At 47.2% G+C, this 24,661-nt stretch overlaps 1 protein-coding gene across 4 annotated transcripts in view; it reads right to left on the bottom strand.

Moving 5' to 3' along the window:
• The window catches only part of nck1a (NCK adaptor protein 1a), a 29,722-nt gene extending 9,836 nt beyond the window's left edge, over positions 1–19,886 (bottom strand). Inside the window, exons 1-3 of one of the 4 annotated variants that reach the window (XM_023824401.2) lie at positions 19,708–19,886; positions 7,983–8,030; positions 5,085–5,328 (exon numbers count right to left, since the gene is read on the bottom strand). In XM_023824401.2, the coding sequence (XP_023680169.1) occupies positions 5,085–5,310 (226 nt within the window). In that variant the 5' untranslated portion in view covers positions 5,311–5,328; positions 7,983–8,030; positions 19,708–19,886. Of the gene's footprint in view, positions 1–2,571; positions 2,697–4,005; positions 4,157–5,084; positions 5,329–7,982; positions 8,031–18,486; positions 18,866–19,707 lie in introns of those variants that run through there. The other 3 variants (XM_023824402.2, XM_023824404.2, XM_023824403.2) reach the window with 3 other exon arrangements.
• Between the last annotated feature and the right edge of the window lie 4,775 nt (positions 19,887–24,661).

Genomic DNA, 24,661 nt, shown 5'->3' with positions numbered 1-24,661 from the left:
AGCTGCAAGCCAAGAGCGCCGGAAAAACTGCACGGGGAGCCATTGTTGGCCTGATACAATCAAGGCTCTATCCCACACACAAATATGCAGAGTGAGGAGCAGGGAAGAGAAAAGCAGCCTCCGTTAGACACCTTAGGCCCGAAGCCTCAGGCTTTCTCCTCTGAAGAATATGATAAATATACTAAATTGGTGAAACCCAGGCATGAAGGTCTGTTTTGTGAGTCTAAAGTCAGTGTTTCTGGACGGTTTCTCCGCTCGCAGTCGGGGTCCCAAGGATCCCAGGCAGCCGGCAGAGGCATCGTCATCTTAGACGTGCCCTGACCGTTACTGGCTGCCGTATCTATGGTGACTGAGAGCTCCGAGCCAGCACACCCCAAGCAGAACATTCTGCAGCCTGATGACATCACAATGTGAACAAAGCAGCTCGACCTGGACATCCTGCGGACATTCCGGACAGGAGAGCACCTCCCCCAGGGGGAACTTCGGAGAACGCCAAATCCCACAGCATCCTTAGCTCTTCATCTTTTTATTGACGTGAGGGGCTGAATTTGTTGTTCACCCACGGTTTAACTCGTCTCCAGAGTCAAGTGGGCATCCGGTGTTAGTTAAAAGATCTTCAAAGCCTGCAGGAACTCTGGACCTCCAGGAACGGAGCCGGATGGCGACACCGACATCACATGACGGTCACATGACCCCCCGCAATGAAGCCATACCAGGAGGTCCCCAAGCCTGATGACACATCAGGGGGAAGACTGGGAGAAACAAACCTGCCTTTGCTAATTACAGCCTACAGTTGTGGCTGTCTGACAAAAGGAAGGGAAGAGGGGGCGTCAAGAAGAGGGTCTTTCAACTCAAGACACTCGAACATCAAAAACCATAGGAGCAAAAAGACTAAGCAGTCAAGTGTCTTTGACTGAACAGGCGAATTTCACCAGGTAACACCTTCTCTCACGCACGCACGTACGCACGCACGCACACACACAGACAGACACACACACACACCTCTTTGCCTGGACACCACTGTTGTCACACGCACTTTAACCTGCATTCCTTAACAACAGGCTCCCTCTTAGGAGACATTTAACTAGGACCCAGTGGACATGAGCATTCATCTACGACACGCGAGCAGGTCAAGGCTGACCAATCATGAAGAAGCACAGCTTCAGAGGCTGAAACGGATACATTGATGGGACTGGCGGGCAGTTTTTGACCCCTTGTGCGATGTTGCACAAGGGGTCAAAAACTGCCCGCCAGTCCCATCAATGTATCCGTTTCAGCCTCCGTAATTTTATCCCGTCCAGGATCAGAGTAGGCACTGATGTTAGGGCCTACTCTGATCCTGGACGGGATAAAATTACGGAGAGAAAATCAGAAATGATCATTTTGGGGGAGGCTGCCCCCATTTAGGCTGTGGCTGAGGTCAGACACATGCGTTTTTCAACACTGAGGAGAAGGCGCCTGATTCTGCTCGTCTTCAGGGATCCTATTGGCCCTTCCCAAAAAACACAGTTCCTGGTGTCCCTGGAAGGAGGAGGAACACACTGAAGGAGGCGAGAGAGAGAGAGAGAGAGAGAGAGAGAGAGAGAGCGAGAGGAGGAGTGACAATCCATACAAAAGTCAGATACACGACTCCAGAACCCTGATGGTCCACTAGCAAAAATCTGTCTTAAATTAAAAAGGCTTCTGCTGCTTGAAAAGTAGGAGAGGAAGGGGGGAGAGAAGGAGAGAGAAAAGGGGAGAGAGAGAAAGAGAGAGAGCAAGACAGAATGAAAAACTGAGAAGTCTAATGGCTCTGAAGTTCACACAGAATGCACGTTTACAGTTTGGCATTGCAGTTAAGAGCGTGTATCACATAAAGCCAGCAAACCTAGCAGCCGCCCAAACCCACCCCCCCCCCTCCCCCGCACTCCAAACATGCACCTCTTCCATCACAACTGGGCTACAAAAGAAAGCTGCATTGACAGAATCAATTCCTCAGTCCAGCTTTTCCTTCACCCCCGGACAGAACAAACCCCCCCCCCCCCCCCCACCCCGGGAAGAAAGAAACACGAAACCAAGACAGTTAGGTCCACTTTCAGGAAACGAAAGCACGGCCCAGCTGCCTGACGGAGCCCCTTGAAGGCAGAGCAGAGATTTGCGCGGGGCGGCAGAGAGGGAGAGCGAGCAGGCAATCGCTCGGGTCGCCCCAGAGGGCTATGCTGGGAGCTCAGCGCTGGGAGCTCAGCGCTGGGTCTGTGCGTCTCGCCAGTGGGGCCACATCCACCCACATCGCGGAGCCATGAAAGCGGCAACTAGGGCGTCAGCACATTATCTCCCATCTAAACTATTTAACCATTTAGGAAAACTGTCACAAGAAAACCTAAACCGTAAACGTGACGAGACAGTTCTCATGCACCACACTTGTACGCATTAAAACTTTTCACAACTAGTAAAATTTATGGTTCCGATTTTCAGGGGTGGAGGTGAAAAGAAAAGAAAAGACAAAGTCTGCACAGAATTCCACTCACAATCCCAGACAAAATGTCAGCTTCAGTATTTTTTGAACAGCATTACAGTAAAGAGGGAACTCACGGAAGAAATGCTTAAAGAGGTTTGCCATATCCATTCTCAGCTCCCCTGCCGCCGGAACGTTCCGCTCTTGCCACTGCAGTCACGGAGCTATTCCATGAGAACTTCCTGAAACTCCAAGGCTATTAGCCCAGCGGCTCCCCACCCTGCCCATGTGACTGGCGTCGGCCAATCACGACGCTGCGGGGCCTCCACTGAAACTCGACAGCTGCTGGACAGCCCTCCCGTGCTCGAGGCCCCCGGGAGGAAACTCGTCAGACCAGGCTCACGGGCTGCTGCCACGGAAACGGCGCTTTCATCACCTCCTAGGCATTATGGTAAAGACGGGGTGTCCGCCTCAGTGTTTTTTTTTTTCGACTATCACACTCAAAGAGGAGAGTGAGTCAGGTTGTTGCTCACAGAGTCTCCTGAGAGTGACTGGCCTGTTTACTGGTTACATCACTTAAACATTTCTGGCCCGGCCTGACAGTTAAAATACCCCTTTTCAATGTTTTCCTACCTACATACCTACAAAAGTCTCGATCTCTTCAATATACTATTTTCATTACTCCAGACAAAGCTGAAATTAAACATACTCCAAGAAACCTGGTCAAGCTCCCCATTTTTGCCCCCGGGGAATCATTCCGTGCTCTTTTATTTTAAGAACGTCCATCCCGGTTTTGTGGAGTCTGCCGACAAAGACTGTAAATGAAGTACAGACCCCCAAAAGCACCACACACAGGCCCCCGTAACAGAGAGAGGGGGGGGGGCTTGAATGAACACATGTGTTATTCATCTGGCCAGATCGGGCCGCGCACGGCGCCGCACACTCAGGAAGTGGCCTCCTTTCGGGGACCGTCAAGCTGCTTGCGATCTGGCGCCAGAACGCGCCATACTTTAGGAGACGTTTACAACTTTTCTTGAAAAAAAAAATAACCGACACCCCCCCACCCCACCCAAAAAGCTGCATTTCACACCTTTGCAAACATCTGATTACCTTTGGGTGGGGGGGTGGAGTATAAACTAACAGAAGCTCTACAACCCTATTCCCCCCCCCACCCCCACCCCCACCAATCCAGACAAAAAAAACAGAGTGGGGGAGGCCCAGATTGGACATGAACTCCCACTTCCCAGAGCTCCCAATCTATTCCACTGGGGAGGCAGGTCTTTTTTTCCTAGCGGCGAGGGGCGCTTGAGGAGAGGCTTGTACAAAGTGGAGATGAACAAACATCCGCACCTGGACCTGAGCGAATGATTCCTCATGCATTTTGCTAATATTACCGTTTAACTGGCCTGGGGGCCCCAGCTTACACCTAGCGGGGCCTTCTGGGCCTTCCATAAAGCAGACAGTTACCCAGACACCCCATGCTAACCAGTTCGCTGCCCTCCGACCCACCGGTACATCTTTGCACGTCGACGCTCATGCTCGCTAACCCACGGCAAGTCACCGTCTCTTACCTGAGGATGACATAGAGTGGGGACTGGCAGAGACACTGCTGGTTTCCAATTTGTGCGTGTGGAGACGAAGACGCCTTTAGCCAACTGACCCCCACCCCATCGTCACTTAAAGGCTACCTCTTCCTGTTTGATGTTACCCTGTCACTTCCTGTGGACAAAACCCTTCACATTGGAGAGAGATGCAAGACTTTAAAGGACAAAAATACAAAAAGGGGAAGCCAAAAGTAGCCACCCCGCAACTGGTAATAACCTCACTGCCAGTAGCTGTTAGCTGGGGTGGGGGAGGGGGGGGGCAATGAGGCAATCTTAACATCCTTATTTTTAATAAGAGGTATAACGTTCAGCACCCCACGGCCCACCGCCACCCCCACCCCAGAGCAGACACTGCCTTGATTGTTAATGTCTGGGGGGGGGGGGGGGGGTCATAGCCAAAAGGGTCTGCACCTCGACCTTCGACAGGAAATCAGAAGTCAGCCTGATAGGCATCCCCTCAAGAGAAGCATTTAATCCCCCCCCCCCTCGGAAGCCTTGCGGACGCGGCCAAGGTTATTACTGCTAACCAAACCAAGCCAGCATCCGATACGTTATCTTTTTTTCCCCCTCCAAGGGTTTATCAAAAATAAAAACCAATGCTCTATTGAAAGAAAAAAAGCAACCAAAATATTGTCTTTACAGTACAATAAGCACAATCAAAGTAAAGCGACACAGAATTGGCCTTGGCTTTCCCCTTCTGGGGGCGTCAGTGAAGAACGGTGTTTATGAACATTTCTGATGCGACTCTGCGTGAGGCGTGCAGAGAAAGAGCTCGGGGGAATCCCACCTACAGCCTCAGGCCGGCAAGTCCGTATACAGAGGATTTATCATTAAGTGGATGAATACATTTGTTTTTTACGGCACGCAAACTAAAACTAAATTGAAATGGGTGAAAAAAAATCAACTAAAATAAAAGTTTTTCAAACATTTGCAACACAGTGTACATACTTCAGAAAACATTCACCCCCCCAGGGTGGATCTTTGTGGAGGGGAATTTATGAACGAAAGTGCGCCCCCCCCCCCCCCACAAGGAGACAGGCTCTCACCCAGGGTGTCCTTCAGGTTCTTCACAATGGAGGCCTTCCTAGCGCTGTTCTTCCTCTCCACGTAGTTTGAGGGCACAAAGCCCGTCTTGTTGGTGGCGTTCCGCACGCGCCACCATGACTTGGAGTCATCCAGAAGCCAGAGGCGCTCGTTCTTCTTGATGTCCAGCTCCTGGTCCTGCTGCGCCACGTAGTCGAACTTAGCGATGACAATCACCTCTTCCGTCATCTTTGGCCGGCCTCAGCTCTGATGGGGGCGGAGGAGACAAAGGCTGTAACGCTGAATGCTACCAGCAAAGCCATTACAGACAGTCAGCAGCCACTTCAGGCCACCCGTAACTGGGGACAAAAACTTTATTTACATCCATTTAGTAAACGCTTTTATTCAAAAGTGGCATATAATTGAGAAAGTAGGATCAGACAATTCCTGGAGCAACTGGGGGTTGAGGGCCATGCTCAGAGGCCCAATGGTGACATCGCTCTCCCTACCATGGGATTTGAACCGGTAACCTTCTGAGTCCCAATCCACAGAACCGCCCCCTCCACCCAGCTATTTTTTTGTCAGTGCGCAATTCCATATATGGTATTTTATCGTGTCAATGTCTTTATAATTATTGCAAAATAAATAGTATAAATAAATCTCTCATTGGGTAGGTGTGTCCACACTTTTGACTGGCACTGTTTATATGCTAATCACAGATCACAGATTAGGGCATTGGCCTGCAGACCACAAGACATGATAGATGGAAATGCCACATATATGGATGTGTTATCCACTAAGAAGTAATAAGAAAAGAGAAATAATGGTCTGTTGTGGAAATTTACACCAAGGCTTGAGATACTGGGGGGGGGGGGGGGGGGGGGAAAGCCACATAAGGAGGCTCTAAAAGCAACGTCCACCATAACTATGACCGAAACCATCAGCCGATGTAAGAAACCCCTTTCAGGCCGCCAATCAGGGTGACAGCGGGGGAACTCTGTCAGACAAACCGCCAGCTGACCTGCAGGCCTTCAACCCCCAACCACATCCGCCTCCCACCCCCTGTTCAGGGAAAACAAACAAACACCTAACTTCCTGCCGGCAGAAGTGACAAAGACGTAAGGAACCGTGGAAATGCAGCCTGCTGCGGTTTCTACTACGGTGGGGCAGCTATCCCACAATCCACTGCACATTTCGCCGCCGAATACCGGAAATGAAACGTGTTTGAACAGAGGAGGAAAGGAAATTAAAAGTTTTATTTGTTGATGGTCTGGCCCAAGCCAGCAGTACGGCTTAATGAGGCGAAAATGTGGCTGTGATGATGATCGTTTCACACATCCTTCTCCATCACCCCGTTCCATGGACCCTCCCCTGGCCTTCCCCACCCCCACTGAAAATGCATCTACCTCAAATCATGGCCCAGGGCTGTGAAAGTCAGGGGGGGGCATCGTAGGCAGCAACACAGGTGGGGAACTTGCATCAGCGCCCCTGACCTGGGAGCGACCCCTACAGTCAGGGCCAGACTGACTTATCTGGGAGGGGGGGGGGGCGAGGCTAACATCAGCATGGAGACTCAGGTGTCACCAATTTAACTGACCGATCCTTTTTTCCTTGAGGCTGGGTGGAGTGGGGTCCCGGTACACTGGGCTTTGTCCTACGATACTGTTCCCCAACTGGAGGGTAATGGGGCCATTTCCATTGGGTCACAGAGTGTGAGGCATGAATGCTTTGTGCTGTTACTGCAGTACTATAAATTGATAAATTAATTTACTGCAAATAAATTTGGTTCAATTTTTTTTTTTTTTATTTGGGTTGCAGAGGCTGAACCAGTTGAGATTCACTGGTCTAGGTTAGATTAAGATGTGTTTTACTGACACCAGGGCGGGGGTGATTATTCCACCCCTGCAGATGGGTTCCCACAAAACTGCACATTTCAATTCAGAGTTGGGGTGCTCCTGGTGCAGCATGGGGCCCTGGACCTTCTAGCGGAACGCCAGATGATGCGGCGCATTGCCCCGCCCTCCCACTCCCAGCCAGCTGACTCCCCCAGCTCCCATAGTCTGCTAACAGTGTTCATGAGCCAGAATCAGCGCCCCCCTTCAGGAGGGCTCGCTGTAACACCACCCAGGCTGCAGAGGTGGATTCGCACCCAAAGATGCATGCGCAAATTCTCACATGAGCATAAGCCTGTGCATGGTTTTGAGGCTGTAAACATGGCGACGGCCATAGGACAGATACCCAGATACCACCGAATCCTGCGGGAGCGCAAAGGGTTAATCATTCCCAGAGACAAAGAGGACTGAGCAGATGACTCATGTCTACAGAAGCGGAGCGGCCGGCCAAAGCCGTCCCACAATCCTCCTGCTACGCTCTGGCCGTGGGACAAACCCAGGCTACCCCCCACTCCCCCCCCCCTCCAGGGACATCAGCACAAAAGAGGCAGCTGCAGCTGCATCACGCCTTTTGCAGTACCGCCCTCTGACAGCTGGGTGGAGCCGCGCTTAAAGAACACTGGCGTCCGACTAGGTGAACCCCTGCTACCACTGGTTTCTCAAGGCAGCATCCAGCTGGAATCAGAACGAGAGCAAAAACAGCCCAACTTGATAAAGTTCTTATGTCTTATATGGACCATGTGAGCATCAATAGCACGGTAGGGTCTTCCACTACAAAAAAACAGCTCCAGTGCTTCAAGTGTACGTTGTCCAGTATGTGCTATATTGATAAGAAACAGAGCACAAGGTGATGTGTGCCTCAGTGGGTTAGAAAACCGTACCCTTGACCAGAAGGTCACCAGTTCAATTGTCAAGTAGAGCAATTTCACCATTGCGCCCTTGAACAAGGCGCACTCTTGACCACTCTTGCGTTCTCAAAAAAATAAAGGCTGGCTGCTAAATAAATTAAAAAGCAAAATGCAGACTTACCTGCGCCTCATCCAAGCCCTCAGCTCCTCCACTCAAGCTGCGTTTAGCCTGGAAGACAAACAAGCAAAGAGCCGCGTGAGAAACTTCAACAGAGCCAGGTGACCAGGCCCACGGTCGAGTCAAAATCCTGCGCCGAGATCGTCGCTCTTCGCCGTGCATCACGGAATTCCCCGAGAGGAGGCTTTGAGGATCGTCTCGCTCGTAAATACAGTCACAAGAGGGTTGTCAACTAAGTGTAAACTTGGGAATTTATCTGACACCAGCAAGATCAAATAATCAAGGAGAAGAATGGGGGGGGAAAAAAAACTCCATTGTTTCCAACAACCTGCCCCTCCAACTTCCAACAATTTACTGTCCCCTCCGTCCAGATGTCATCTTTTTATTACTTCACAATAAAGCCCGGCTTCCTTGGCATCCGCGCCGAGCGACGCTCCGCGGCTGCTCAGGAAGATGAAGCAGGAAGCGAGGACGGCGCCGCGGCCGCAGACACACGGCGTGGCCGGGACACAAAAGGAGGACGCGGTCCCCCTCCTCAAAACGGGAGGCCCGAGATCAGGAAGCACAGAGGGGCTGCAGCCCAGTCTGGATCACCCAACCAAAAAGGTGAGCCCCCAGACCTGATTCGCTGCACGAAAATGTGCATCTTCAACTAAACGAGAGCATTAATTTATTAAACCAACTATGCTACATTTTGTTCTCTGTGATAAAATCCTTAGAGTTAAGCTATTGGTTATTTTACTGAAGAGGTTAGCCTGGGGCTAACATGCTGTACGCATCTGTCATCCGCAAGGTTCTGTCCACATGCAGCCATGATCACAAGTGCGTGAGCGTGACCTGGGAGATCCAGCCAGCAGCTGTGCGCTCACTGTCCACACCCACCTCACTCTGGGCAGGACCTCAGCATCACAAAATTCCTCTGGCAGGTCCACCCCGCCTGCCCCACCCACACCGCTGATCGAATTAAAGAGCGCTAGGGGGCGAAGCTGGCGACTGGCAGGAAACAAAGGGGTGATTTATGTGTCGAGGACGCACCCCCCCCCCCCCTTCCTCCCTACGACAAAGCGCACACGCAGAGCCTGGAGCGCACCCCACGGACAGTACAGCGCCACCTCCCTGGTGCGACCCAGTTCCCCGAGTGGATCCGAGAGCAGCCCGGCGAACCCCCCCCCCCCCACTGCTTTGTTGCGCTTCTTTTGAGGGATCATAAACGTTGCATAAATAGCTGGTCCGCTGACTGGGATACGGCGCAGCGAATGCGCTGTTGCGGCCGGTGCCAAGGCTGCGAGGCAGCTGCGCTCTGAATGGCCACGACGGAGACCCACTAGGCAGCACGAACGCGGAGGCAGGAGTGGACGTCCCACATCGGAAGAATGCAAAAAAATTCATCCATCTTGCTGCCCAGGTTTTCAGCACAGCCCCTCTCCTGGCATCTGGGGGCCGCTGCCACATGCCAGTGGGGCAGGCCCATCTTGTTAAAAAGCCTTTAAAGACTTCCGAATGAAACGGCTTCTTGCCAGCTGAAAGGTGCCTCCTTAGGGTCTCGAAACAACGCAACACCGGGTTTTTTGTCTTAAAGGAACAGGACTGAAAGCCTGCGGCTCTCCCAGCCCGGTGTGGGATCATTTCCATCTGATTTAAAACACCTGGGTCTAAAAAGAGACCTAAGAAGAGCCCAGCAGCAGCTGCTCAGAGCAAAGACTGTGTCTGGTTAAATCAATCCATTCATCCATCAGCAGGTTTGTCGTTTCTAGGGCCTCACACAAAAAGTCACTTTGCCCCTCCAGCAGTAACTGTTTCAGGCCAACAGGGGGCCCACAAACCGAAGGCCCCCCCACAAACATGCATGGTTTGATCGGTGGTAAACATGTCCACTGTGCACACATACATTAGCTTTCAGCTTAAACCTAAAAATAACGGCTGCTCTGTTTGTGCTCCTTAAGTGTGTCAAGCAAACGTGCAGGAAACACCTGAACGCGGGTGGGGGTGACCTCACCCACCGCCGGGTTGGGACAGCTGTCAGGTTGCACACGGGGAGCAACCCCATAACCCCAAGTAGGGAGGAAGGCTGGCCCGAACACGACGGGGCACCATGGCGGCACAGACGTCACCAGACATCTCGTGTGCGCCACATCCGGCAGAATCTAAATGAGAACCATTTACGACAAAGCAAACAAAAACAAAAAAAAAAAACAAAAACGAACGAACAAACAAAAAATTACTCCCACGTTCTGCTGATTCAGAGGCAAAATCCTGCTGCATCTGCTTAAGGTTCGTCCTTTTCTAATAATTACCTAAGAACTCTGACATATTTCTGTAAACCTGAAGAAAACCATAAAAGATTTTTTTTCCCTTGAGCCTAAATGTTATCAGAAACCATTAAACTACTTTGCCAGTCTCCCTCGAACGGCGATTCAGAATGAAAGCAACAGGAGCAGCCCACAGCTAGATGAATGATCATTGTTCAGCGCTCATTACACATCTCTCAACTGCTACCACACAGCCAGAAACAGCCTTTGCTCTACAAGAGGGGAATGAAAAAAACTCAGCCAAAAATAAAACGGATAAAAGACAGCGGCGACGGAGCACTCGATTCTCAGAGCGGCTCTGAAATTCGGGCCTGAGCCACAGATGGGGGACAGAAGGCCAGTCTGACGACTGCTGGCCGCGAGGACATCTTGAGGAAAGCTGTGGAAATGCATCTTGACATCCAGAAAGACCCCTTTAAGGAATCCGGTCTTTACAAGACGAAAAGCATAAAACTCATAGCAGCATATTTAGAGCACAAACTAAACAAAACAAAAAACAAACGGAAAAAAAAAACACACAAAGTGTGCTCATATCAGGCCATTAGTGTGATGCCATATTGGCCCACGTCCTCACCTTGACCTTAAGATTTCTACTTCACTATGGTTAGTTAACCAGGCATCTGGCCCCCGCCCCCCCAGCGAAAAAAGTCAACACCTCACAGCAAGCTCCCTTTTATATACCCTCAACACAAGCGTCAAGATGCAATGAACAAGCGAAAAAGGGAAAGGAAGATGACAAAAAACAAAACCACCAAACTGATGTGGTTTCCTAAGCGTTGCAGCCTCTCTCAGAACAATGCACGCGCAACGCTGCCTGTCTAATGCACCGGCACATTTTTCCACTGTGCATGGCGTACTGAGGGGAGGAAGGCTCATTTTTCAGAACATGCTGAGGTAGTCGCTCACCACATCCTGCTCCGCCGCGGACACTGAGGGGTGAGAGGTGTGCCTTCCAAACCCACTGCCACCGTTCACCGTTCAGGCTACCAGCTAAATTAACTTGCTTTCCCCCCCCCAGTCACCTCTCCCCCATCTGAGGTAAAGAAAAAAAAAAAAAAACTGATGCTGATATCCAGAGTAATATAGCTGATGGTGCTGAATGTCAAACAAAGCAAACAACACTTCTTAAAGCTAGTCATTTATGGTACCAGTCCAAAAAGTTTTTGCATACACAGATTTTCTACATTTGCATGTTACTCACTAAACATGTACTAAAAATACACTCAATATTCTTAGCTAAATTAATAAATTTAGAGTATGTTCACCATTCAAGTAACTATTACCAAGAAAATGTCATATCTTTGATTCTATTAACGAAACCGCCTCTAGTAGTTAACAGCAAAAAAAAATTCAAGGCATTCTACAAGGGACATTAAATATTGCTTTTTTTCGTGTGTTGAAACAGGTAACTAGTTCATTTAAAGTTAAAAGGACAGCCAAGAATGGATACGCCATCACCACACAACCAGGATGTCAGACATACATACTCTTTCCATGTTATAAAGGAAACTTTATTTGACTTATATTTTCATTTATAGTTGTTCACTCAACTTTCCAAAGCTTAACAAGAAGAAAAAATCTGCAGTTTTTGAAATAAGTGATAAAAACTTGGCGTGCAGAAACTTTTGTCTGGTAGCGTATGTCTTATTTTACTCCAAAGTGACAGATTTTTTAGGGCTTGTCCCCAGAGTAATTGGGGGTTAAGGTCCTTGCTCAAGGGACTGGGGGAGGTGACATGGCTCTGCCAATCGTGGGATTAGAACCGGCGACCTCCCGGTTACAGGTTTTCACATGGTGAAATTCTTGTGCCACAGCTGCAGGTTGAGGTATATCCACTCTGAAACACAGGGTCTGATCCCAAAGTCCTACTGCTCCGCATTAAAGCTCCACGCATTAAGCATCATAACAGGGACCGGCCCGGCAGAATCCACAAGACGCGGAGATCTTTCCCCAGGTCAAACGTTCGGCAACTTCAAGGAAAGACAACGCTGCATGACGGAGGATGTGAAACACATTCACCATGAAATAAGTGCAGCTTCCTTTTATCGGGTAAAACTTCCCCAAATAAAATGTGACTTCAGACAGACGGTAGAGAATAAAGTAGACCATGCTTATGAAATACAGGTCAACAAGTTTCTATACAATAAAAAGATACATTAATATTCTCCCCATGACCGTGACCAAGATAAACGACGTATATAACCCCCGATTACTGTATATTTTATAATGAACTAAAAGTAATAATAACATAGGTCAAGGGGTTTTTTAAATAAAGAAGGAAAATCACATGGAAGACATTTGGAGAACTGGGGGCTCAAATTTTCCAAAACACTTGGCAAACAGAAACTCAGATCCAGCTTACCACAAAAGGTCAGGGGGAGTCACGACAGCAAACACCCCCTCCTCCATTACCTTTTTTGACTACCAGGCTATGCAGTCACCGGCTCGATCTGTGTGAACCCGGGACACGGCCGTCCCCAGAGGAATTCCCTCCTCCTCCGTTAATCCCCCTCCTCGCTTCTCACGTGGAGGAAGAAGCCCGAGGCCTCGCCGGGGTCGCAGTAGCATGGGGTCATGGGATAGATCGGCGTCCAGCAGCGGCAGGGAAGTGGAGGAGGAGAATGAAGGAGGGAAAAAAAAGAAAAAAGAAGAAGGCCTTCCAGCCCACATTCTTTCCACGGCGACCATTTCGAAGGCACAGATGACACTTATTAGATGAACGATTCCAGGAAAAACATCTAAATGTTTCTGTGGTTGGTGAAATCTGCCAGTCAAATGGTAAATAAGACTCATGCAGATCCTGGCCTTGAGAAGGTCTTGAGAAGTTTAATGACAGCAGAAGATGGCAAACCCAGGAGCAGCCGAAAGGGGGCGAGAGCAGGACCAGGGGCATCTGTTAATGGCCGTGTATGACGTCCCCCCCCCGCCCGCCCCGCCCCTGCCGGACCGATATCAGGATGGACCTAGAGGACGTCTTCAGACTTGCTGGCACATGGGCAGCGCCATGCTGAAGCGCTGGCTCCGGCCTCCCCCCGAAAACCGCCATTGCCATGGCAACAAGACCCGGACGACCATCGCAAATGGGACGTGAAGGAACTCAACTGAAGAGACGTGACCAGAAGATGAAACAGGTGCCGAAACAGAGACGAGATTCTATGAAGTTTCACTGCGCAGAACAATCCTTATACAATCCGCCTGTCCCTTTCAATGTGATCAGGAGAATATCAGGCTGGGTGAGTCACCAGCACATCCATCGACGTTATCCACCCGCGTGAGGAGATTTTGAATATTCCCGTCTGCATCCAGGCCATCGCCCCATCCACACGGCTATCGGTCATCTGGATCGACCACAGTAACGGCACACGCTTGCCATTTCCTCCCAGGCTGGAAGGCTCGTCCCAACGGCGACCGGGAAAGGGGGGTCAAATAGCAGATCGTATCACGAACAGGACAGTTCCGGTTACGGTTCACTGTCTTAACTATCTTGTTGCATAGGTAAATCCATGCAAAGCTCAGCCTCACTCAGCAAGGCTTCAGGAAACCGGCGGTTCACCTCAAAAGGTAGCACAAACCAAAAGCCCGGCTCAGAATCACACTGCTGGTTTAGGTGGGCCACCCCTTTAAGACGAGATGGTGCAAATGCATGCTGGAGAACTGAGGAGTAAATGCAATGATTAAACCAAACGTGTTTGAAAATTAACTACAGTAAATTAGACATGCGATTTATTAAGGTGCAGGTCCCACTCAAACACAGTGAACTAACTGCATAATTGGGGCAATGCAGCCCCATTGTAGCCCACGATTTATAACATGCAATAACATGTATGTTTTAACTTGTGTACGGGGAAGGAGGTTCCTGACATGTGTGTTTAGAGCATAGTCATGGACTGAGGGGGGACCAAGGCTGTAATTATAATGTATATCGAGAGGGAAATTGTGAGCACATCTGGTTATGGGGGGGGGGGGGGGGTCGTCTGGAGGAGGGACCTCGTGGTGGACACAGGAATATCCGTTTGTAGTAAGTGTGTATTATTGCAGAAGCTGGATGGCTGTCTCAAAGTGCTCCACACTGCCGCAGAATCGTTAATAAAGAAGCAGAAAGTCTCATCAGTCCAAGACTGGTGTCCCATTTCCACACTGCACACTGCCGTCCACCTGCACCCACCCCCCTTGCCCAGCCTGCCTGTGCCAACAAACCACAATCGTGTAAAACAGCAACACAAAACTGTGTTGTTTACACGCTGTGTATAAAACCAAAACAGATATCTTTGAATATATTCTGTTGACTTTCACGGTAATGCAGTGAATGATTCCTGGCCTCAGCTCAGAAAGTCAGTTAGATACACAAACTGGCAAGGAAAAATCCACTATGTAAGAAAGCTCTGTGGACTGGAAGGATTTTTAAATAAACGGCAGAGGTGACGCAGACGTCTCCGGGGGGAGATTAGATTCATACAGGCACTTGACATCTTTCTGAGTGTGGCACAACAGGACGGATCCCCTGGAATGAGGGAATAAATTAACCTCAATAAAGTGAAGGGGAGATGTGCCGAAATGTGAGTGGGGGGGACTGACAGCAATACATTCCAATAACATTCATATGAACAGCTGAAAAGGAAGTTGAGTGAAATGGAAAGAGGCTCGTCAATAGCCTGCACCTGTCTTTCCCAGCCAATGAGTGTTCCTGGCTCCCGGCAGGGGGAGGGGCGAAACAAGACCTCAGCTGTCAATCACCAGGATATGTGCAAGTCCAACATGGCGGCTGGCTCAATTTCCTGTGACGGTATCTCAATCCACCATCATCCAAGGATGCTAAACTGGTTGGGGGGTGGGGGGAGCAGATCATATTAGGGGCATCAGCCTGTTAAGCCAACCTGTTAGTTGATCAGGTTCTAAGCTTAAAAGTTTAAGAGTTATGCTGACTCAAGAATAAAATCGATGGATTTTTCATCAAACCTGGCCAAATTTTTAACTATAAAGACTGAAAACTTGATGGCAAAGGGAAGCTTACAGCAATCACGAGGTTCAAAATTGCTGAGATGTGCAAGACAAACCTATCGCAACATGTTCACAAAAACTAGGTTGCATCAGGCCCGAAATGAAGAAATCATTGACCAGATTTTGTCGATTTCTCGGTATAAAAATACCTGACGGGCAATACACCCACCCACCCCCAACTGCACGGTATGGGGAACAACCTTTCCAGAAATCAGCAGAGTTTCTCGCTCCTTCCGAACAAATACAGACAGAACTGTTTACAGCAAGTATTTAGCTGAAACCACAAATCCAGAAGTTTGCTAAACAAACAATATTTCAAAACACGGGGCAATGCAATATCCTTATTGAAGGGGAAGTGAACTGTGCTGTACCATGCAAACCGCGAGTTTCATTGCTGCAAACCCGATCAAAGAATAAAAAAATAAAATTTTCAGGAAATTCCCCGCGAAATTAGTCAGCAAATTTGATTTTCGTTTTTCATTACACTCTCAGGTCCCATGCCATTCCATCGATTAGGGCTGCCAGTGGGCCATAACCATTGTGGCCAGGAGAAGTGGGAGGCGATGCACCCGGCTCCTGCCAGTCCCACCCCCAGGCCAGTAGAGGGTGCCATGCATCACTGCCAAACCCGCAATCGGCGTCTCAAGAATGCATAGGCCAAAAGGCTAGTGCGCTGATGCAAGAATCTGGCTTGTGGCCTAAAATTGCCACAGGCGAAGGCCCTGGGAATTTTTTGAATATGACCCAACTGAAGCAGATCACTGATCCCTTACATACAAGATTATCAGCACCACAATCACATCGCATTTTGTAACGCCTCATTCACAGTAAAACCATTCGGGACAGATTTGAAGTTTCCTCTGGGTAGATTGTGCCACGAAGCTTATCAAAAAGAGTGAGAAACTGAGAAACATAAACTGCTAAATTGGTACCAGGATGCTCGGAATTACGATAAACACAAATACAGCTACAGAGAGATCTAGATGTGACTCTTTTTATATCCCAGGGGGACTAAGCCTCACAAACTGGCAAATCACCAGGCACAAACATTTTCATAAATTAGTCTGAGGTCAATCATGTGTCAGTCAGTCATCAATTCGGATTAACAAGCAATACGAACATGTTGGACGTGTTTTAGTGTTACATTCATGAGTTCAGCATTAGAGTTGTTTTTCAGCTTGTGCCATATAACTTCTGCCCTGGCTGTACTTCAAAGTAAGATGTTCCTTCTGTCATAGTGCTGGTCAGACACCAATTTTATCAACATCTGTAAGGCTGATCAGAAAACTCCCTACTGTCCTATACCTGGCCATCAAGGTCATTCCTCCAGACTCATTGATAGTAGTGGAAGCAATCAAGCGTTTTCAAAACATCCTTGCGCTACATCTATATATAGAAAAAACATTCCCAAGCAAGTGTCACTTTCCACTGATAAAATTTTCATGTAAAATCTCCATATAACAATAAACCAGCTGCTGTTTTCCATAATACATACTAAAAAAATTAACTGTTGGAATCACTCCAAGGCAACATTCTGTGCATCATTATGTCATTCGTAAACTCTCAATGCATCAACCCATTTAGATCATAAATAAATCCATGATAAAATATGCTTCCCAAGGGTTGATTATCTATATTAATTTTTAGAACCTGGCCATGAGTAACAAAAAGAATCTGAGGAGTAACAAAAAGAATCTGAGGAGTAACAAAATACCCTGATGTATTCAGTCATTCTTAAACAGATCAAAGAACTAAATCTTTAACAAAGACAAAAAAACTAAATAAATAAATCAGCTCCTCACGCTACAAATACTTCTGATTATTTTCTGGAAGCTAGCTACAGAAATCAAAAAGTGGAGACCACCTTCCAAATTAGTTTGGCTTTCAGCAGATTCTGCAGTGATGCACAGAGGCAGAATGAGGCGTTATGAATGTTTACCACCCTTAGTGTTCAGAACAGATACGGTCCCAGGTGACCCGGGGGACACAGGGCCGCAAATCTCTCGTACAAGGGGCCTCCTGAACAATCTGCAAAGGGGCAGCATCAGGTCGCAACATTCTGCTTTTATACACACACCGAGGGCTTAAGTACTTTCATCAAATTTCAAAACATGTCACAAAATGTGACAAAATATGAAGGGAAAAGGGAGCTTTTCCATCTGGAGGGGACGAGGACAACGTCTACAGATCAATACATTCTACTCAAGTTAACTCCCAAAGGAAATAACTGTATAAACAGCTGTTAATCTACCCCTCCCAGACAGCGAGCTTAAAGGGAGTGAATCCCCCCCCCCCCCCCCCACACCCCCAGATACAACTTTCTCAGGATCTGAAATTTTAATAATAGGTTGTAACGGCAGCTTTGCCATCGTTTCTCGCTCAATTAACTGGCTAACCAGCACAACAAGAGCACCCATGCGTGTTTATACGCACACAGTGTGCAGCTATCGGCTAAATTACAGATCGATATACTCAATGGACAGTGTTCCCACTTTGCCAACTCAGAGCCGCATTTCCAGAATCCCTCCAGCACACAGACTGATCCTCCACCCATCTGACAGAAGAACGGGCCCATGCCATCAGTCTGACTCAAACGGAGAGTCACAAATGCTGGGGAGGCGTACGTCAACCCGGAGATACGCAGAAGGTCAAACTGGATATCCAACCTGACAGCATCCAGAGGTAGGACAAGAGCCACAGGAACGTGAGAGTCTGTCCCACGCGCAATGCTGATGTAAATACAGTCAAGAACGCATTTCTACACACAGCATCGCCCAAAACGCAGCCTGAAAACGCCCTCCCACAAACCGTAATTAACCCAGCAAATAACACACGGAGCAAGCAGACACTAATCACAGCGGAGATCACGGCCGAGTAGACAACCACCCTAAGAGCAAGCCAGGGTAATAGGAGGCTTAGGACAGTTTCAGACATTACAACACCCTACCTTCTAGGGGTCCTGAGGGATAGTGAGGGCCTTCTTCTAGACAGTATGTAATTATGCCTGCCCCCCCGCCCCTCCGCCATTCTCAGTTTTTGCAATGCATCAGCTCGTCCTCCAAACCTCAACGAACATGAGGTCAGACATCATAACATATGGTGTTCATGGCCAGCCAGGATAAAATGAATAAGAAAATAAAAAAAAAAAAAACATGCAACAGCTTCATGCAGAACCTGTGCCAGAATCCATACTGAATTACCTGTAAACAGCTGGTGCGAGGTGGGGTGTGCTGAGGTTCGATGCAGATTGTTGAAATGAAGAGAGACTGCTCACTGCTTCTGAAATCTCACAGCCTGATGTTCCGATTCAGGAATGTATCTTTCACACAATCAGTCCCACGTCAGAATTCACCCAGAGACCAGGCATGACAACAAGCTTCGCCTTTGCAGTTACCATTAATAAAGAGCAGTGGAATTCTTCTTGCTTTATTTTTGGGACTGTCCCAATGTTCTCCCCAACTTCATGGTCCAGCCCAGTAATATGGAGGAATGCTTCTCTCTGCCTGAGGTCTGTTTAATCCATTTTTGGGTTTGTGCTATTTATTACTCAAAGAAGTTCTTTAAAACATCAAAACGCTTAACATCCACCAACTTTAGCTCCTAGAAACCTACTCCACTACTATCCAACCATCTTTTTAAGTGCATGAGGATTTATGTCAAAGCACACGAAATTAAACAGACTGACGCATGGCAGGTATCAATGCGAATTGAGGCCAGTAACATGCATCTTCCCATGCTCAATGGTGGAAACTTCCAAGATTTTCCGCAAACCTACTTTCCCCGTCGCACCGACAGGGATCCCAGTCACACACGATCAACAAACGGGATCTTTGCCACGAAACGAAAACCATGTTTCCCCCGCCTGGTGAACCTTCTGAAGGCTAGGGCAGAAACCATGCCGCCGCATGCTATGGGACCGCTTCCAGGCATGATTAAAGCGATCTGCTGGGTTCTTATAAGAGTCACGTCATCTTCACATCCCATAAAGAAATAGGAGATTTTTTTTAGTAAGTAAATCTGTTCATAAACCTTAAAAAAGACAATTCGCCTCCTAAACAGGACCCGGCATGTCAATCGAATTTCACTTCAAGTTTAATTCTGAAGTAGCACATTTATTTGAAAAATTTCGGTTGTATATATACCGTGGTAACACGAAAATGCTGACCATATGCATACTGAACGAATATGTACTTGCCCTGTGGACAAAGTGGCACAATAAATACAAGATTAAGGTGCATGCGTCTACCCCAAAACATTAAACAGAATCCCAAATGACTGTACTACTATTCTCATTTAAAGTTTCCGTTATATGGTAGCTGATCCAGATTTAAAGAGTGAAAAGGCATCAGTCGCTCAGACGCTGGCATGATGTGGCATCAAACAAAAATAAGCGAGAGAAAAAAGACAAACCATTTTCCTACCTGTGCACCGTATTTTCTGGAGAGCCCGCAGCCGTTAAACAAAGCGCGATGGAAAAGTACAACTGTCGGTCCAAGATAAAGACAAAAACCCGATTTTTTTAAAAACAACACAGTTGAATAGGTTCGCCTTTTTGAAGACACTGATTCCAACATGAGCCGTCCTCCCTCAATCTAACTTGTTCCGGCGACTCCGCCTCTTGCGGCATCCCATTGGTCCAACTCAGGTGGACTTCACCTGTCGATTGGTTAGAATTCCTGCCTTTCAAGCCACACCAGCATTCACATTACATAAATAGTGGAATTTTCTCATTCAATGTCTTGAAATGGAGTTATAATTTGACGTGTCGCTGTATGTACTGACTCGTGTGGTCTTGTGGGGATCGTTAAAAATATTCTCATCCGCAGAGTTATATTTCGAAAAAAGATGAATCACTGCTCCTGCTTTAAAATGTCATTCACACACCTTAATAAATCATTTTGCTGTTTGTAATCTCATTGTAAAACTCTAAAATAAAAATGAACATACGCGCATTTATATCTAAGTTTAATTTAAAAATTCATTTAATATTTGTGTAATACCTTACAATACTCATATCATAGACCCTTTTTAATTGCATATCCGCCAAGTATTCCTACATATTAAAAGCATCGATATTTATATCGCATGCATGGGAATAGCAAGCGTTGCCTGTCGGATATTGCAAATTCCAACGGTACATTCAGCATAATTTATCCATTCCCATTTGGGGTGGGTGGCTTTGGGTGGGGGCTCATTCTCATGCCATTGATTTTAAACATTTCGTTGTTTATTGAAACAAGCAGAGTCTGGGAAAAGGAAAACTCGGGAGAAAAGCCAATTTAACAAACAGAATTAAAAAAAAAAAACGCGTGTAACTGATACCCGTCGTTTCGGTCTACCCCTTTTCGACTCAGAAAATCGAAGGTAACTGACAAAAATTACATATGTGCATCTATATATCTGTTGTCACAAATAAACATAAATGAAGCCATATCTAAGTGGCATATACTTATATAGAAAGCATCTGTGAATTACCTATTTGACTAAAGCGTTTATTATTGCCATGTGCTAATCGATCAATGAGCTGTTGTTTTTTTTTTTTTTAGAAGGCCAGATGATTTCGGGTTCAGCATTAGATTGAGAGCATCAGTCTGGTCGGACACCACAATTAGTTCGTTAGAAAGGTGCTACGGAAGCAGGAGGGAGGATTATAAAAGCACTACGGCTTGTCGGGAATGGACCTCTGTGCCCTTTAGAAGCGAAACGATACGGAGCTGATTTAAATAACACAGTGCTGCATCATTGACGCGGACAATGTTATACCATCCGCTGATTCTGTTGCATCTCAAAACTATCCATCCGTCCATCGTCTCTGATCTCTTACACTTTGATATTGCCTTCAGCTGGACAAGAGTCCATCGTAGAGTGCATTCCTCATTGCGGAGACCTTTACTGACGCACACGTTAGAGAGCTACAGATGTGTGACTCACCTGGTAGCTTTGAGCTGGCAGGTTCTGATCCCAGTGAGAGAATCCACCAAAAACCAACCTTCTTAAGTAAGGTTACAGCGTCTTATGTGCTTTAATGTGCTGAAATGCGTCTCTGAAGTGCTGGCAGCACTACCAGTATGAATGTGAACATCATTTATCCATAATCATTTTTGTACCTAGCTATCTTCTCAAAGTGTGGGTGGTCAGACACACCAGCTCACACCTTCCAAACCACAGTGGGGTTACTAGATTTCAGGCTTGATCCAACTACTTTAATTGGACCACATTCAAATACAATGCAATGCATATTTTGTGTGTGTGTGTGTGTGTGTATGCGCATGTGTGTGTGTACGTGCGAACAGGTTTACCTACCCTTATGGGGACATAATGTCCCCATAACGTGATAAATATCCGTTTTTTTTTCCTGGTCCCCATAAGGGAAAACTCTATTTTATAAAAATCGGTGACTGCTATGAAAAAACTAAAAATGCAAAAACTCTTGTATTTTGTTAGGTTACTTATGGTTATGGTTAGGGTAGGGTAGGGGTTAAGGTTGTCATAGTTAGCGTTAGCATTTTTCCCATTGAAATGAATGAGCGGTCCCCATAAGGATATGTTTACCCTACATGTGCATGCGTGTGTGTGTGCGTGTGTGTGTGTGTGTGTGTTTTTACATGTATTTTGTATTATCCAGAATCTGCAAAAAAGCATTTGTCAGTGCAAAATTTTTATCTCTGGGCCCCCTGCTTTAATGGTTGATTTTATTAATCATTTGCTGAATCTTAGCAGGTATTTGGTTCAAGGTGCATGATGCAAAACCTCAAGGTTTCAAATTCCCATCGATTGATCAAAAAGGAAACGCAGGGAGCTGAAAATAAAGCATCTGTGCTATTGCTGGGCATTATAATAATGTTTGTCTGCTCTTGAAGAATAAGAAAATTTGAAAAGAAAGATGCCTAATTTGATTTTCAGCTTTTTTATCTTGCAGAGTTAGTGCTTTGGGTGTCACCTGGAAATGGGTCCCCTGAGTCTGAGAAGTACTGCTCTGTCACTGGGATGCTAACACGCTTATGCACATTTAATGCTTTCTGTAATGAGGTCATGCACTCGTTTTTCTTAACGTGATACAGTATATGGACCATTTGCACATCTGTCACAGTCTCACCAGGTTAATTAAGCAGTGCAGTATTAGCAGACATATCTATCAGTGTGGTTGCTCCTGACTTTGGGACGAATAACATCACAGTGGAGGAAAAGACCCCACCCAGACTCACAGCAGTCACCGTGCAAGTTCCCCCACCCTTTTGGGGACAGGAAGTGAAGCTTTTTGCTGAGATTTTGTTGTCCTGAGATGTGCCACACGTTGCAGGATATTATCTGTTTCCCGTGTAACAATGACTGTCTCTGTGACAGGTTCACAATAAAATGGCTGTCTTTTTTAACATGCAGGTTTTTCATGAACAGACGTTTTTCATGACCCGAGCACGGATCTGCCATCACTGCACTGGTACATGGTGTTTACTTAAAAAGAAGGGCATGACAGTATGCAGAGGACCCGGCTCCTGACAGTATGCAGAGGACCCGGCTCCTGACAGTATGCAGAGGACCCGGCTCCTGACAGTATGCAGAGCACCCGGCTCCTGACAGTATGCAGAGGACCCGGCTCCTGACAGTATGCAGAGCACCCGGCTCCTGACAGTATGCAGAGGACCCGGCTCCTGACAGTAGGCAGAGCACCCGGCTCCTGACAGTATGCAGAGGACCCGGCTCCTGACAGTATGCAGAGCACCCGGCTCCTGACAGTATGCAGAGGACCCGGCTCCTGACAGTATGCAGAGCACCCGGCTCCTGACAGTATGCAGAGGACCCGGCTCCTGACAGTATGCAGAGCACCCGGCTCCTGACAGTATGCAGAGGACCCGGCTCCTGACAGTATGCAGAGCACCCGGCTCCTGACAGTATGCAGAGGACCCGGCTCCTGACAGTATGCAGAGGACCCGGCTCCTGACAGTATGCAGAGCACCCGGCTCCTGACAGTATGCAGAGGACCCGGCTCCTGACAGTATGCAGAGCACCCGGCTCCTGACAGTATGCAGAGGACCCGGCTCCTGACAGTATGCAGAGCACCCGGCTCCTGACAGTATGCAGAGGACCCGGCTCCTGACAGTATGTACACTTCCTACAGTTTTCTATAGGCCCTTTACCCAGTAAAGGCTCTATCAGCCCTCTGTTTTAGCCTCATATTTATGCATTTCTCTGCACAAGTCACAACACCACTGCAGTGGGAGGTAATGGTTAAGCTATTACATCCAGAATTATGCGGAGTGGAAACCCTTAAGAGAAACTGTATATTAAATAGCCAGACTGGGCCAGCCTTCTGTATGAGGTGTGCCTATATAGCTGGGTAAAAGCTAAAAATGTTAAGGAGACATTGAAACGGCGTGCAAAATAAAATACATTAATTTTTTTTATAGCCTTGCTTAACATAGTCCTTGAATAAAGTCTGTTAAGTCTGCCATCTGGTGGAAGGTATGGGAAGCGTACTCTTCTTTTGTACTGTGCAGAGGGGATATTTTAAGAAAATAAGGATTGTAACAAAAAGAAATCTACACCTGTGCTTAGATGTGTATATAACATCATGCACGAAACCATAAGCAAGCAGTCCTTGGCTTTTATGTTTCCATAAAGACCAAAAGCATTTATCAGGAAAGGACAGCTTTTGGGTATGTTATTTTAAGCACGAAATGTGAGTTTGTATCAAAACGTTTAAGGTGTTGTGATTAAGAAAAAGACCTCATTTAATTTATTACCAAGCGAAACTTATAGAATCATAACATTAAAAATGGATAGTTCTCCGAAAGACCACAGGGAAAGCAAATCTCAAAAAATAATAATATACCAACCTTCAGACGGCTTGCCAAACCCACTTGACACCAAAAATATTCTTAAGTGTAACGCCGGAAGTGTGTGACTGCGGCTTGTGACGGAGACTCCCAGCCTCAGTGTTTAGGTGTGAGTCTTAACACATTTCCTACTGCCTTCTGTTACCTCCACCCTCGCCCCCCCCCCCCCCACCTGCACCCCCCACCACAGAGGTGCAGAAGCCTTGTGCAAAGAACTGCAAGTATGGTGGCATCAAGGAAAATAATTAAAATTCCTTATTTCCTTATTCAATTTGAGACTTAATTGGTAATGCATGTAAATAAAGAAAACCTGTGGTAAGATCGGAAGCTGTATCTAACCAAGGCGAAGATTTTCCCACTGACAGATGGGGAAATGCTTGTATAGCAATGTGCTTTAAATTGATGCAAAATGTGCCACATTTTCGCTCCATTCCTCCTTGCCCACAGATCATTAGACACACAGTCTGGTCTGCCGGTTATGAACAGCTATTCAACATGTTTTTGTTTGTGTTCGCAGGACAACATGTATGCTTTTAGTACT

This window comes from Paramormyrops kingsleyae, chromosome 21, assembly GCF_048594095.1.
Source record: "Paramormyrops kingsleyae isolate MSU_618 chromosome 21, PKINGS_0.4, whole genome shotgun sequence".
In the NCBI taxonomy this organism is placed as follows: Eukaryota; Metazoa; Chordata; class Actinopteri; order Osteoglossiformes; family Mormyridae; genus Paramormyrops; species Paramormyrops kingsleyae.
This window is presented reverse-complemented; position numbering and strand designations above follow the sequence as displayed.